Source organism: Balaenoptera physalus (assembly GCF_965194825.1).
Source record: "Balaenoptera physalus genome assembly, chromosome: 3".
NCBI lineage: Eukaryota > Metazoa > Chordata > Mammalia > Artiodactyla > Balaenopteridae > Balaenoptera > Balaenoptera physalus.
In genome coordinates, this window is record NC_138890.1 from 25,645,446 (window position 1) to 25,661,041 (window position 15,596).

At 51.3% G+C, this 15,596-nt stretch overlaps 1 protein-coding gene across 1 annotated transcript; it reads left to right on the forward strand.

Annotated features, from left to right (window-relative positions):
- The first annotated feature begins 142 nt into the window (after positions 1-142).
- On the forward strand, positions 143-14,418 carry STC2 (stanniocalcin 2). Its single transcript, XM_082456558.1, has 4 exons — positions 143-536; positions 2,600-2,742; positions 5,553-5,764; positions 10,851-14,418. Exons 1-4 carry the CDS (start codon positions 386-388, stop codon positions 11,251-11,253), a joined length of 909 nt encoding a protein of 302 aa, XP_082312684.1. The 5' UTR covers positions 143-385; the 3' UTR covers positions 11,254-14,418.
- Positions 14,419-15,596: the final 1,178 nt, after the last annotated feature.

Consider the following 15,596-nt stretch of genomic DNA (forward strand, 5'->3'; position numbering starts at 1 on the left):
TCGGCTTCCTCCCGTAGTAGTTGGGCACAGGCCACGCCTCCCGACCGTGTTGTCAAACGGGCGGGGGTCTCGGATTGGTCCAGCCGCCGGGACAACACCTGCTCGACTCCTTCATTCAAGTGACACCAGAGCGTCCAGGGATATTTGAGGCACCATCCCTGCCATTGCCGGGCACTCGCGGCGCCGCTAACGGCCTGGTCACATGCTCTCCAGAGAGCTACGGGAGGGCGCTGGGTAACCTCTATCCGAGCCGCGGCCGCAAGGAGGGAAAAGGCGAGCGAGGAGGAAGAGTGGGAGGAGGAGGGGAAGCGGCGAAGGAGGAGGAAGAGGAGGAGGGGAGCACAAAGAATCCAGGTCTCCGGGCGGGAGGTTTACACCAAGAACCATGTGTGCCGAGCGGCTGCGCCAGTTCGTGACCCTGGCTTTGGTGTTGGCTACCTTCGACCCGGCGCGAGGGACCGACGCCACCAATCCGCCCGAAGGTCCCCAAGACAGGGGATCCCAGCAGAAAGGCCGTCTGTCCTTGCAGAACACAGGTAAGTGCGTGCGCCCCAGCGGCGGGGAGCTGCTGGGAGAAGACACCCGGCACCCACGCAGAGCGCCCCGGGCGCTTCGCCCGGAACCGGGCGCCCACCCTGGGCCGCGCAAACTCTTGGGGTGGCGTAGGACGTGCAAAGGAAAGCGCGAGGCAAAGCGAGGTCCGCGCCGGGCTCCGCGCGCCCGGAATCCGCACGTGCTGGCAGGGTGATGAAATGGCTGGGGCAGGACTTGTTGCTGTCCTCCCTGGGTCGAGGGTAAATGAAGCAGCGCCTGACGCGGCCAGTGCCGGCTCCGGAGTCCCCGGTCCGGTTCAAAGCTCCCTGCTCCATCCTGACCGGCTTGCGGGAGGCACGGAGGGTCTCCGGAGCGGGGCTGCGCCCTGAACCCGGAGAACTTCTCTTCCCAGCCGGCGGGCCGCGGCAGGACCGCTTCTCCCCTTCCTCAAAAGATGCCCGACATCCGAGAACTTTGTAGGCGAGGCAAATTGCATTTTGAACTTTCCCCTTAGGGGGCATTCCTTTCGGAACGGGTAGGGGCGGGTGGCGCAAAAGCGTACCTCTGCGGTGCTGCCGCCGTCCCCAGCTCCAGGGCAGGTCAGCAAGGGAAGAAATGGTGACACGGCCCGAACCGTGCGCCGCAGCTGCTCGACCGGCTCTCCGCTCACCCACAAGCTGCCGAGCACAGCCAGGCGTGCAGGGCTCGGGGCTGGCCCTTTTCCCAGCCTCCTGGAGAGGAAGAAAATCTGCCTACAGCTCCTTCGCTCTTCACGGCCCTCCCTTTATTTAGGGGGCCTGCGAACCCGGGGGCGGCGTGCGTGCGCTCACCGCACGAGCAGGAATGCACGAGTGCCCATTAGCGACGCCCGGAGCGAGTGAATCGCGGCCCTGCGCGCTCCTGGCCGGCGCGCCGGGGCCGCGCGTGGGGTCATCCGGGAGTCTCCCACCTCCATAGGCGGGTCCCAGCACCCGCGGCCCGCGCGCCACTCATGCTAGGACCCTCGCCCACCCTCTCCTCAGGGAAAGTCCCAGAGCTTTCCCTGAGAATCGAACGTGATTTTCGCTAGTTGGTGACCCTCAATAAATACACGCCCCTCGTTCTCTCCGCAGATTTAATCTGAATGTGGATTATCTCCTCCGACCCCGCCCTTCTTCCAAAATATACTTTTCTGATGTAATTTTGTGGTTGGTTTAAGTCAAGGAATTGGGTAGGGGGAGGGAAGGAAGACAGACTTTGCGCGCGGCAGCCTGACAGTTAACTCCCTCTCAGCCTGTCCTTTCACAGAGACGAATTAGGGCCACATTCTGCGAAGGAGGGCAGCAAACTCCCGGGTCGCGGGAATTCTAGGGGATGAAGCGACAGCTCACCCCGGATCTCTGTTTAAAAGGAGCCTCTAACTGCGAAGGTTGCGTTTCTGCAGACTAGCCCCCATCTGACTCTATTCCTGAGCTTGCTTGCAAACCGCAGCTTCCCTAGCCTGGTATTTTTAATGCGGATGGTTTGGAGGCGCTGCCTTAATAGGAATTTTGTTTTGATTTTTAGACGTTGAATCATAAAGCTGAATTGAAACTGCTTTTTGGACGCTTTCATTTGGGGGTCAGGAAGGAAATGGCCTTGATTTAATAGCAGCAGCTTCATCCAAGTAGAGAAGGGTATTTCATTGATGAAGTACAGAAGGGAAAGAGCAAGCTAATCGGTTGAAATTTTATTTTTGTCTGTGGGTTTAGAAAGCTGAAATATCTTATGCTTTCAAACTAAGTATTCCCACAAATACTTTAATAAGATGAGAAGGATGAAAAATGGAGTGTTCAGACCTAACTTCAAATTGTGACTTTCGCAATGTAGGTTTGGCTAATTTTTTACAAATATTTACAAATACATTTTCATAAGTAGATTAAGTGATGAAATTTTCTTTCCCTGGTTTTTTAGATCCTGAAATAGTCACTTCTAACTTTTTTTCTTAAATTTTCTTTTAGTCATTACTTTTATTTCAACCCGCCTCTCTGCACTCCCCAGCATGGCTGAGAATTTTGTATATGATTGTATGTAATTCTCATTTTAGCGGAAATCCAGCACTGCTTGGTCAACGCTGGAGATGTGGGGTGTGGCGTGTTTGAATGTTTCGAGAACAACTCTTGTGAGATACGGGGCTTACATGGAATTTGCATGACTTTTCTGCACAACGCTGGAAAATTTGATGCCCAGGTAAAAAACCATATTGAGCGCCAAGAATGTTTTGTGTTAGCGTAGCGTGATCGAAATGTTCATCGGAAAGACTTGTTAACAGATTTTCTTAGCTGATCGTCATGGTGGGTTTTAGCACTTGCCAGAGACCTTCTAGGTGAACAGCAGGATGCCAGTGACTCCCCACTCCACTCCTGGTGTTCAGCTTTCTGGACCTGTCATGTAGGCTAAATCTTTCTCCACTCTTCAACTGTGTCTCCACACACAGAGTGGAACGGAGACCAAGTTGAACACTTATCTGAGGATTCTTAGCAGAGAAGACAAAAGTCATAATAAATAATAAACACCTTCGAAGGGACACCTAAGGATGTCTGGCTACCCAGAACCCGGTCTGCAAGGCCCATCACATTTAGGAGCAGTACGTTGAGGGGGGAAGGGCAGGGACGCCAACTGACCGTGCCGAAAGCTATTTTCAAGAATAAAAGGGACACAAAATTTGTAGAAATTCATCATGTCCTAGAGGGCATGTGGGGGACTTCCCTGATGGCGCAGTGGTTAAGAATCCACCTGCCAATGCAGGGGACACGGGTTCAATCCCTGGTCAGGGAAGATTCCCACATGCCGCGGAGCAACTAAGCCCGTGCGCCGCAGCTACTGAGCCTGCGCTCTGGAGCCCGTGCTCCACAACAAGAGAAGCCACCGCAGTGAGACGCCCGCGCACCGCATCAAAGAGTAGCCCCCGCTCGTCGCAACTAGAGAAAGCCCACGCGCAGCAACGAAGACCCAACGCAGCCAAAAATAAATAAATAAATAAATAAATTTAGAGGGCATGTGGGCAGGCAGCATGGATAAATCAGGGCCTCCAGAAGAGCAGACTTTTCTCCCTCCCAAGTAGCAGATCCTCCTTTCCCAACCTGAGAGGTCTGAACCCTGAATGAGTCCTGCTCTATATAATAAATATAGTCAGGGCCTGACCCACTTCAGTTATCCCAGGGTCCCCAGGGTAAAGCCCGGTTGCTGTGTGGGCAGGAAAAGAACCCAACAAGCAACTTTACGGCTCCAGTGCCCACGCTCCAAACACATTTCAGATGGAGTGGAGTATTAGGCTCATCTCCTTCATGTCCTCCCCAGCCCGTAGATGCACTATGAAGTACCCTGCAGTGGTTACAGACTTCCTCTCCCAATTCATTGGAGAGCCATGACAGTGTTTGGATGAGGCCAACAGTTTAGGTGTGATTTATGAACATCACCAGTCACCCTGTACTGACATCCTGTAGAGAGCCTGACAAAGCAACGCCTGGGAACCAGAAAGCAATGTGACAGGGCTGGCAGCCTCCCCTACAGAGGATGTGGGGTGGCAGCAGGGGAAACAGAAACCGGGGAAGGAAAGAGGAATAGAACGTTTGAACTCCTTGAGACTCCCTAATACAGCATCCCTTCTGGATTAACTGGAATTAGGAAACGTAATAGGAAATCCGGAGGAAAGATGTGTATTTCAGGGCAATCCCACAGGATGTCAGGGAAGAATACCAGAGCATATTACTGCAGCCCGCGCGTACATTAATCTTCCTTTTTTTTTCTCAACCAACAGCAGCGTGTTCTCAAGTTAGAAGCATCCCTTTCAAGTCAGATCTCAGCCCATAACTACTTAATAAAGTGGCACACCCTACCCTCCATCCTATTTGGCTCCCACTGGAGAGTCAGAGGAAAGGGGGCTATGGGGAGGTGGTTTTTCAGTGATCAGACACTATCTGTAGACATTTTAACTGCTTCTAAAGGAGAGAACTGAAATAAACATGCTGGCTGGCTTCCCACTTCCAACCTAAACCCATTTACTTTCTCAACTCCGGTACGTCCGGGCTTGTCTAAAAACAGGGGGTGACCTCTCCAACGACAGCTTGTTTCTATAGTAAGTGGGGTGCGGGGATCCCTGGGTAGGTATCCCACAGTGCCTCTCTGCCCCGAGAGGTTGATAAGGGAGCTGCCGGCCCGGGCTCGCCTCCACACCCCGAACAGCTGTCTCCTTTCTAGGATAAGAGCAATCTAATGGGGTTGCCAGGAAAGAGAACTGTAGGCCAGATGTATGCCTGGCTGCCTTCGCCACTCAGAGGCCGGGAGCATGGGGGAGGGGCTGTCAGTTGGGCAGTTCAGGCTCCAGATGCTGCCAGGCAGTGTGCCAGGCGGGCCTTTTAGAGGCAATAACCCTAACAGTTTAAAGGAGTCGAATTGCTTTCAAAAAGGAAAAGAATGCTCCTCCTTAAAGGCTAGGAGGAGGCAAGAGAGAGTATGGGTTGGGGGTGGCAGGAGGCACTGAGACAGAGAAGGGAGGCCCAGCTAGCACCCGATCTTGACATCACTAGAAGGAGCAAGGAAAGATGTGAGATTTGGACAAGCAGGCACTTTCTACTTGAGAAAAACTCTTGCTGGTCACCACCAAGGAGTTCTGGATTTATGCCTGGCCAAATTCCCCTTTGTGTTCCAGAAGCGTTGCCACCAAACGGCCAACAGTGGGCCACCTTGAGGATGGAGGGCCATGGGAGGCCCAGGACCAGGAAGGCTAGCAGAGCAGGTCAGGAGAAAGGAGGCCGATGCGTTTGTCTCCCAAGTAACATCCTTTGGGGCCGAATGCAGGGGTATCACGTCACTCTGGACGGACCTCCTGATGTAGCCTCAGCCTGTCACCTGCAAGGGTGTCCGTGTGTGGCAGGGCGTTGGAGTTCAGTTGTCAGAAGAATCCCTTGTAAGCCCAAAAAGGGTAAAAAAGTCAAAGTGTGTAACAAGGACTGGTCTCTTCCGCCCCCCTCTCCCTCCGCTGTCCCCTCTGCTCTCAGGGCAAGTCCTTCATCAAAGATGCCTTGAAGTGTAAGGCCCACGCTCTGCGGCACAGATTCAGCTGCATAAGCCGGAAGTGCCCGGCCATCAAGGAGATGGTGTTCCAGTTACAGCGGGAATGCTACCTCAAGCACGACCTGTGCTCTGCCGCCCAGGAGAACACCCGGGTGATGGTGGAGATGATCCACTTCAAGGACTTACTGCTGCACGAGTGAGTGCTGCCCTCTGGGGGCAGGGGGGTGGGGGGAAGGGAATGGTGCAACTAGGATAGAGGAAGGGGAGGCCTGCTGGGGCTGGAAGAGAGTCTTCCTCGGTTTGAGGGGCTGGCTTGTAGAGGCTGAACTCTCCTGTCAAACTAGGAAGGTTGTGGTTTACCTCAGAAAGCGGCGCACTGACTCCCTGGGAGTCCCCTTCCAGCTGGCCTTCAGGAAAAGCAAAAGAAATTTCCACCATCGGTTTCGAAATCCTAAGCAGTAGCCACAGTAAATCTTTTCACCGAGCATGAGATGTGTAGAACTCGGAAATACCTTTCGTCTTCCCCTCAGCCAAGATTCCAACGGTGCTGAGTGTTCCAAGTAGCCATGTAGGTGCCCCGGCAGACGGCCGAGAGCCGATCATATATATTGAGCATGTACTAAGTGCCAGGTATTGTGCTAAGGGCTTCATAGGAATTTTTCACTTGATCCACATGACAGCGCCGTGAGCTAGGTACCATCCTCATCTCCATTTTACAGATGAGAAAACTGAGGTTCACTGCGGTAAAGGTCGCACAGACAATGAAAGGCAAAGCCAGGATAAGGAGCCAGGCGGTCCGGCTCCAGGACTTACACTCTTACATAGCAATAGCTTTTTTTCCTGCCTCCATAAGCTCTCCTTCCCTTTAGAAGGTCCAATTCACCTTCTCTAACATTAACGCCCTCCCAGAGAAAATACAAAAGAAATGACGAAAACTTTAATCAGCTAAACACCTTTATGCCAAAGTGAGGAAATAGGAACGTACTTATTGGAAGACGTGCAATTCGATCATAAACCCAGGACATCTCCTTCCTTAAAAAACATCCCTATAGGATCCTAAATTTTGCAGAGTAGTAAAACATGTGGGTACGTCATTGCTCCTAACACAGTAGCCCCTGAAGGTTACAATGGCGCCTTCCTTGGGAACTTAGAGCAGAAAGTAAGCTACTAGCTAAGCAGTCCAGTACAAGTCATAGCACTGTTAGTCTTTACACAGTGACTCACTGAGCCAAATCAGTACAATTTTATGAACTCTTGCTCCTTAGTTTGTGCCATGGCCTCCCCCAGCTATGTCGCTAAACAGGCCACTCCCCACCCCCACATACACCACTTAGATCACAGAGGACGGCAACCGTCGCCTGTCACTTTCCACTTGATTATGAGGCTCTAGGTATCTTGCAGCACCCCTTGGTGCAGTGTTAGAATTATAAGATTCACCATGAATCTCTGCCGGCAGCTCTTGCCAAGAGCAAACCGATGTGGCTTTTCCTTGAGCTACACTAATGCCTGATAAAATATTTTCTATTCTTCCAAATCCCTATAGAAAAACAAAGCAACAATAACATCAACAACAATAGCAATAACAATAACTATCATTTTCTGAGTGGGCCAGGCCCTTTGGCCAGAGACTTTACCTGGATTATCTCATTTACCTTTCCCAACAGTGCTACAAGCCAGAGAATACTGTCCTCATATAACAGAGGAAGAAAGTGAAGCTAAGAGGTTAAAGGTCTTACTCTGAGGTTCAATTCCTACTTTTCAACTTGGGAATTGGTGATTCTGAAGCCAGTTGTCAGGAATAGACCTCAAACCTCCTTGTAACCTAGGCTGCGTTCTCCCCCCTAGACCAGCTAAAGGCTCAGTGGTCCCCAAATGTGGCAGGATTTTTCCCTTTTCTCAGAAACAGCCCCATTCCACCAGCAGAGCGCTGTGAAATTTCCTTCCTTCAAGGTGCCCCTGCAAGAGGCAGACACCCCATGGCTGAGAAACTCATGAAGTTCATTTGTCCTCAGCCCACTGTCATCCTTTAGAGATAGTTTGTTGGCCTCAAGAATGGATGACGGGGCACTAAGTTTTTAATTCTATGGTACGTTCTTGGAGCCAAGAAGACTTTGTCTTTCTGGAGAAACGTCTTCTGTGGGGAAACTGAAGGTTTTGAGGTTTTTCGCCACCCTCCCCACCTTGAATTTAAGGAGAGGTAAAGTACTGTGGCTTTCTGACATCTCCTCTACGGAAACATGGTCCATGGGGCCACGGGACCCTTACTTCCAAAGGACTCCTTACATCATTTAGAGCCAACACATAGCCCCCACCCAGGCCTGCTCTGGAAATGCTGGTGGTCCATCCCGAAAGCAAACCTGGGCCATTTTCTTAAATTCTCAGTGTGACTGTGTACAAGTCATCTTGCCTCCTGCTAAGCCGGCACCTCTGGCTCCCCGCAGATCCCCACTACCTCCCCTTCTGAAGCCACGACTACACGCTGCGGCAACTAGTACTTCAAGCTGAACTGACGTTTTTGTTTTTTAACTATCTTAACTGATTTGGACACCAAAGATCCCATCAGTCCCCCAAATATCAAGAAGACCATTTAAGAATGTGTGACGTTGGCCACAGATAAGAAAATGAAAACTGAATTTGCTCTTCCCTCTACAGAGGAGGAAATCACAGTCACTCCAGAATCCACGTCTCCCCCATCCCTCAACCTGGTCCTCACCCACCCCAAAACACGTTCAGTTAAAGGGGCTTCCTTCAAACTCTCCACTCCCCTCTGCTCCCCTCACCCCTTCCCATCCCACTTCCTCCCTATCAACCGCTTGGCCACCACTCACCCTGTCACTGAGTGCTGGCAGCCTCCAGGCACGTCCCGCTCCAAGTATTTTAAAAAATCTTTTAGCCTTGCTGACGCCCAGTGGAGAGAGCTGGGCTTTGTCATTAGACACGGGCTGAGCTAGCAGCCGGAGAAGGCACCATGCCAGCTCGGAACAAGCTTAGATGAACACACAGCCCTCCCCACAGTTCACAGCTTTCTCCTCAGCCGACAGCGCTGAGGGCACAAGAGAGCGTGGGCTAGTCCAGCCTTCCGGGACCGCCTCGGGATTCGGAGAGCTCCTCTGGTGGGCAGGACGCCCTGGCGAAGGAGGCCAAGAGGCAGTCTGTGCATTCCCAAGAGGCCCCTCCCCTTACTCTGGGGAAAGAAACGTGAAGAAGAGCATCCCCAAAAGACAGATGCTCAGCCTGCGCGATTTGCCCATCTAGCCCCAGGGGGTGGCAGGTAGGATCAGATGCTAAAATCCCGATGCTGCTCTAGCAGACGTACTCGGTGACCCTGACCTCCCTGAGGCAGTCAGTTGCTAGTTTTCAAAAGATGGAAGGAAACAGACATGCAGGGACATTTCCCTTGTGTTGCCCCATGCCCTCGTCTCTTAACTCAAGCAGACACAGGTCATCACTGTCCTTGTCACGGCTAGGGGCCTGCCTTGGAGAGTTTCAGCACCCTGCCCATCAGCTGTGCCCAGACCCTGACTCTGAAGGCATCAAGTAGGCCTTAAAAGGCAGCTTGATCTCTATCAGCCAGAACAGTCCTCCTCTCTACTCTCAGCCCAGCCCCAGGCCTTCCCAGCCCAGAAGCTTCCAAAGCCACATTTTCCCCCCGCCTCGTCTCCTTTTTTATATCGATGAAATGAGGACAGTTCACGCAATTACAACTTGAGGACTAATTCATAAAAATGGCAGTAAACTACTTCACAAGTCTCAAAACACAATCTGTTCTTCCTGCTTGGCGACGACTGTCAACTTGCGGAGAAAATATTAAATGCGCTATGATGCAGCCCCCCAGGTGGTCCGGGCTCACAGAGGAAAAAATTCTTGTTCTTCTTCTTACAAATGATCTCACGGTTCCAGAGTGATTTCCTGCCCAAAGGGACGGCCCAGAGCTTCAATGTTCGTGATCAGAGATATCCAGAAGTTCTGCCAGTGAGGACTGCTTAAGAAAGCTGGTTAGCCACATGGAACACTCCATACCCCTCTCCCACCTCGGGAATCTTAAAAGGCCAGTGAGATGTAAGAAAGGCTCAGTGAGTGGGCCAGGAGAGCCCATTGCCTGGGGGTACCTTTTGCCAGATGGGCCCCAACATATAAGAAGCAGGCACACTGCTCCAGTTTTCTGCACACACCTCCCACCCGCAGGAGGAAGGTTTGCATGACGTGGTCATCCAGCACTTTCCTAAAGAACAACCCGGGGCAGCTGGGATGGCCTGAGCAACTGGCCCTCCCCTTGGGATCCCAGTGTGCTTATTTCACAGACAGCTGGCTCTCGTCCCAAGCACGTAGACCCCTCTCAGCCAGCTCTCCCCTCCCTCATCTCCCGTTGCGGGGAAGCCCAGATTGGAAGCATAGAGAGGCTTAGACAGCCACTCCCCCACCTGAGCCTCTGCTACCAAGGAGGGGAAGAGCTCTGTGGGAACTCACATCCCCCCAGCCTTCTCTGCCTGTTCCGGACTCCTCCAGATACAGAGGAGAGTGCATCCAGAAACTTCCCAAAACACCCTTTATCACCATGAGCCCAAACCAGGGGCAAACACAGACCATGGGTAAGATGGTTTCTTGGGAGTCTCACTTACAAAGCTCACCTAGGAGAAGGACACCCCGTGCAAAGCCAGCCAGCCTCGCTTCCCTGCCATAAAGACTCCTCAGTTTGGTATTTAAGGCCCTTCACCATTTGCCTAAGTATCCCACTGGCTCCAAGACCCATCTCCACTCCCGCTAAAATCCTCCTAGCTAGCACACCCTAAACAGACCCGGAGCTCCCCTGCCCTCTTATTCACACAGCTGGTGTTCTTGCCCCCCCCCTCCCCAGAGATTCTTCCTAGACTTCTAGCATATGCACCTGTGAATTGTCACTGGCCCTTTTTTTTTGTGCATGGCATGCGGGATCTTAGTTCCCCAGCCAGGGATCGAACCCGGCCCCCTGCAGTGGAAGCGCGGCTTCCTAACCACAGGACCACCAAGGAAGTCCCTCACTGGCCCTTTTTCTTGTAGTAGGCTCTCTCCCCAGCCTCCAATTCTCTCCAATGCCTGGCATGGAGCCCGGTACATAATGGTTGAGACAATGTTGGTTGAGACCAGTACTCCAAAGAATATGGGTAAAGGCTTCAAGTAGTTCCAGAAAGATCTTCCACCAAACCAAACCCAAGCCGAGCGTTTGGTCACGTCCCTCTCCCCTGGTATATCGGTCCTGCCCTCTGCAGGCGTACTGCATCCTGGGTCTCTCTCTCAATCTCCAGACCCTACGTGGACCTGGTGAACCTGCTGCTGACCTGTGGGGAGGAGGTGAAGGAGGCCATCACGCACAGCGTCCAGGCTCAGTGTGAGCAGAACTGGGGAAGTCTGTGCTCCATCTTGAGTTTCTGCACCTCGGCCATCCAGAGGCCTCCCACGGCGCCTCCCGAGCGCCAGCTCCAGGGCCACAGGGCCAAGGTCTCCAGGGGCCACCACGGCGAAGCAGGTCACCACCTCTCGGAGCCCAGCAGTCAGGAGACCCGCCGAGGTGCCAAGGGCGAGCGAGGTAGCAAGAGCCACGCAAACGCCCACACCCGGGGTAGAGCGGCCGGCCACGGGGCCCAGGGAACTTCTGGAAGCAGCGAGTGGGAGGATGAACAGTCTGAGTATTCTGATATCCGGAGGTGAAACGAAAGGCCCGGCCGGGAAATCTTTCCTCCACGCCGTCCATTTTCTTCTCTCTGGACATTCCAAAACATTTGCCATTAAAGAGGGGGGATGTCACACGCAGGATTTGATGGGGATTGCGGACTTGATGGAGGTGTATGTTAGCGGCATGAACAGGTGAAGCGGAGACTCCCTGGGCAGCAGCGAGGGTTCGGTTGTGCCCGCTGGGTCCCGCACCTGCACATCCCGAAGGGAGGGAGCCACCCGGCGTCCTCATTGCAACTTTGCCTTCTTTCCATCCGCGGAGCCCCTGGGCGGCAGCCTGCGGTTCCCTCTGCTGTGGGAGGCGATGGGGAGGGGCGGGGGTGACCCCCGGGGCTGGGTCGCGGCCCAGACCGCAGCTTCTGGTGCTGTCTTGGTGGAGGGCAGCTGGATTCCGGTGCAGGAGTGGGTGTGAAGATCTCCCTGGGAATCAGGAGAAGGGTGGAGAGGAAGCAGGGGCCGTGTGGGTGCTTGGTGCCAAACCAAATCCAGTTTCTTGCATGGGACCTTGAGGTTTGGAGCAACTTGGGAAGGGGCGGGTGAGGGTTCTAAGTGTAATTTCTGAGCCATTGTTCTGTCTGGGGCACCCTGTCCGAGGGAGTGGCCCCTGTGTGTTTGTATTTTAACCACTGCTTCAAGTCTCGATTTCACTTTTTTTTTTATTTATCCAGTTACATCTCCATATCTGTCGTCTAAATAAATAGCTTTCAAACAAAGCAACTGGGTCATTAAAACCAGCTCAAGGGAAAACAAAAAACAACCCATCTTTGGGGGCTGAATTGTTTTTAGTGCTATTTTAAAAGGAATCAAAGAGCAGTGTAGCCGTACATCTGACTGCCTGACGTGGGCTCATTGCCACTTAGGGCAAAGCCACACCTGGAGGAAAATGCACACAGGAGGAGTGCATTTGACAGATTTCCTTTTGCATTTCGGTATCTCACCTTGACCCTCAGCCAAGACAGATAAAGCACCGTACCCTGGATTCCACGAGGCCAAGTTGGAAAGCTGGCCTCTCCGTGCTGGAGGATGGAAAAGGGGAACACAGAAGGACTACTCAGTAATTTTCACCAAGGAATGCCGACCTTTTGCATAAATGGAGGAGACTGCTGAAAATCGCTGAGGGACGAGATTTCCCAGATCCAGATTGAAAATTTAGCAATAAGAAAAGGAGTCAGAGTAAACAAAAGAAAGGCAGAGAGGAGAGACAGAAGTAAAGATACAGGGAGAAGATTAGAACAGAAAGCGTCAGCAGTGGATGTCTTGTGGCTACTGAAGAGGTTTCAGAGATAGGCCTTTACTTCTCTTTCCCAACAGGCTGCAAATTAAAGCTTATCCTTTCTTGCAGCCAGTACTCAGACAGGAGCCCAGTACTGCAAACAATGGATGGATGTGCTGGGCCAGGTCCTTCTAGAGCAGGGGTCGGCAAACCTTCTCTGTAAAGGTCCAGATAGGGAATACACTATTTTCAGTTTGGCGCGTTGTGTGGTTTCTGTTGCAGCTACTCAACTAAGCCTTTGTCGCCTGAAAGCAGACATACGTAGACAGCACATACCAAATAGACTTGGCTCCACGCCATTAAAATTTGATTTAACAGGGACCCAACTGGATTCGGCACTTGGGCCTGAGTTTGCTGACTGCTGTTCTAGCGGCTGGGCAAAAAAGCTTGCATCTTCCATTTACATCAGCTCATAGCTTTCCCTGAAAGCAACCTGAGGCCAGAGATAAAGAAGCTAAATTTATCTACTCGAAAATGATTTGTTCCACAGAATGCCCTTACCCAAAGCACAGCTAGTGTTTATATAACCCAAATCCAATCTCATTGCTGCCAGGACATGGTGCCGGAGCGTCATTTCCCCAATCTTTCACGATCCATGTTGGAAAGAAGCCATTTGGGTGTCGGGGGAGGGAGACAAAAGGCTGGGAGAAGCACCTAGAGAGAGCTGGAGCTGCAGAAAGAGGAGGAGACAGTGCACTTAATCCGGCTCTGCCCTCGGAGGGAGGAGGACCGGTGTGTCAGGCTCTGCCATGGCAACCGAACATAAACCATGTTCGGTTTATGTTCAAGCCACGAACATAAGCAGTGGATGCCCTCACTGCTTATGCCTTGAGAACGTGTCTCAAGCCACGCAGCACGTGGACTGTTTTCCTTACATCACTCAAATGCTGAGGCAATAACATTCTCTCGCGTTGCTGGGTCAGCTGTTCGTTTGTTCGCCGGCTCCTGGGCTGGATGGGTGAAAGGCATCACTTTTATGTTTTCCTCAGTGTAAATGTTTTACGTGTTCGCTCCTGACGTCCCATGTGTTGCTTCTATTGTAAATATTTGTCATTTGTATTTATTATCTCAGTGTTTTCCCCCAAGGCATAAAATTGCTTACTATGTTGATCTGAACCCCCTCACTGATCTCTGTTGTATATTTTTCATGCCACTGTTTTGTCTCTTCTCAAAAGTCAGGTAGAAATCCTTGCATTCTGGTTCCTAATGTTTTGAAGCCTACAATAGTATTTATTGCTGAGATTCTTTATCTCAAAACTGAGGAAAATCCAAATTCCTGTAAGCATGGACAGAGGCATTTGTACAATCTAAAATGTAAGCAAAGTCATCCTTAAAAATAGGCCCTCAACTTGGGGCTTCGTACTTCATACAAATTTGCTCTTGAGCCTTCCTTTGAGGAAGGATGTGGATTCCAAATAAAGATATGATGTTTATTTTGAGCCTTGCATCTTAACAAGATGATCCAAACACCTCTCCTTTGTATCAATAAATAGCCCTGTTATTCTGAAGTGAGAGGTCTGAGTAGAGTGAAATGCTAACACTCAAAACTAAAATAGAAAACGCCAGCCCAGAGCTATAGTCATACTTTGACACACACACACACACACACACACACACACACACACACACACGGAGAGAAATTTCAACTCGAACGAAGGAAAAGTCTTCGTTAGAACAACATGGGAAAACAATGCTTCCAGGGCCCATTTCCTAAGGAAGAACAACCCTCATCCGATCTCAGCATTGGCACCACGTGAGCTTGCTAAGTCATAATATCTGTTTCTGTTATGGATTTAGGCAGCAGGACCTGTACATTGTCACACTGCATTATCTTTCTCCAAGCATTAATAAAGGTTTTAAATAATTGACTTCCCCTTGAGTAGCGTTATTGTCTGAGAGGGCTTTGGATGGGCCAAGGGAGTTGGCTGTGAGCAAGTGGGGTTTGAGTCCATTTTAAATGCTGGATGTTCAGATATCTACAAAAGAGAAACAGACTCACAGACATAGAGAACAGACTTGTGGTTGCCAAGGGGGAGGGGGTTGGGGGAGGGAAGGATTGGGAGTTTGAGATTAGCAGATGCGAACTATTGTACATAGGAGGGATAAACAACAAGGTCCTGGGACTTCCCTGGTGGCCTAGGGGTTAGGATTCCGGGCTTTCACTGTGGTGGCCCAGGTTCGGGGCAAGATCCTGCAAGCTGCGTGTTGCAGCCAAAAAAAAAAAAGACAACAACAAGGTCCTACTGTGTAGCACAAGGATCTATATGCAGTATCCTGTGATAAACCATAATGGAAAAGAATATGAAAAAAAGAATATATATTATATGTATAATTGAGCCACTTTGCTGTACAGCAGAAATTAACACCACATTGTAAATCAACTATACTTCAATAAAGATTTTTTTTAAATGCTGGATGTTCAGTTTACAGGGAGGGGAACCCAGGGAAGAAGACCACCCTGGGCTTCTCCTCCATCACAAGGACTCTGTTCAAAACCCTGCCTGAATCACCCAGACAAAGAGGAGGATGAGCTTCCTGGGACCGGCCCAGGGCCATCAGGGCGGTCCTCACAGCTCCCTCTGGAGTCCACAGACCTTGGAGTTGGCCACGCCTTCTTTCAGACTGAGCCTGCAGTGGACGCCACCGGAATAAAAGCTCAGTCGCTCTGCACAGGCAGGGAAGCCTCTTCCCCAGCTCCTCCTCAACACAACAGAGCTGGAGTCCCTGATCTACTCCACCATTGGCATACCTACTATGTGCTCAGGACCACGCTAGGCATGTTGCATATGTAATCTCATCCCCAATATGTCCTACAAGTAGCAGGTCTTATCCCCACTCTACAGGTGAAGAAACCAAGGTATAGAAAAGTAAAGCAGCTTCTCCCAAACCATGTGGCTAGTGAGGAGGGCGGGGTCTGAACTCAAACCCAGATGTGTGACTCTAAGCCCACATGCTTTCCCCCACTTCAGGCCTAGATTCTCCACATTTGATTTCTTTTTAAATGTAAACCTGTCAGTATTATTCTTATTTTACACAGGGCTTAGAG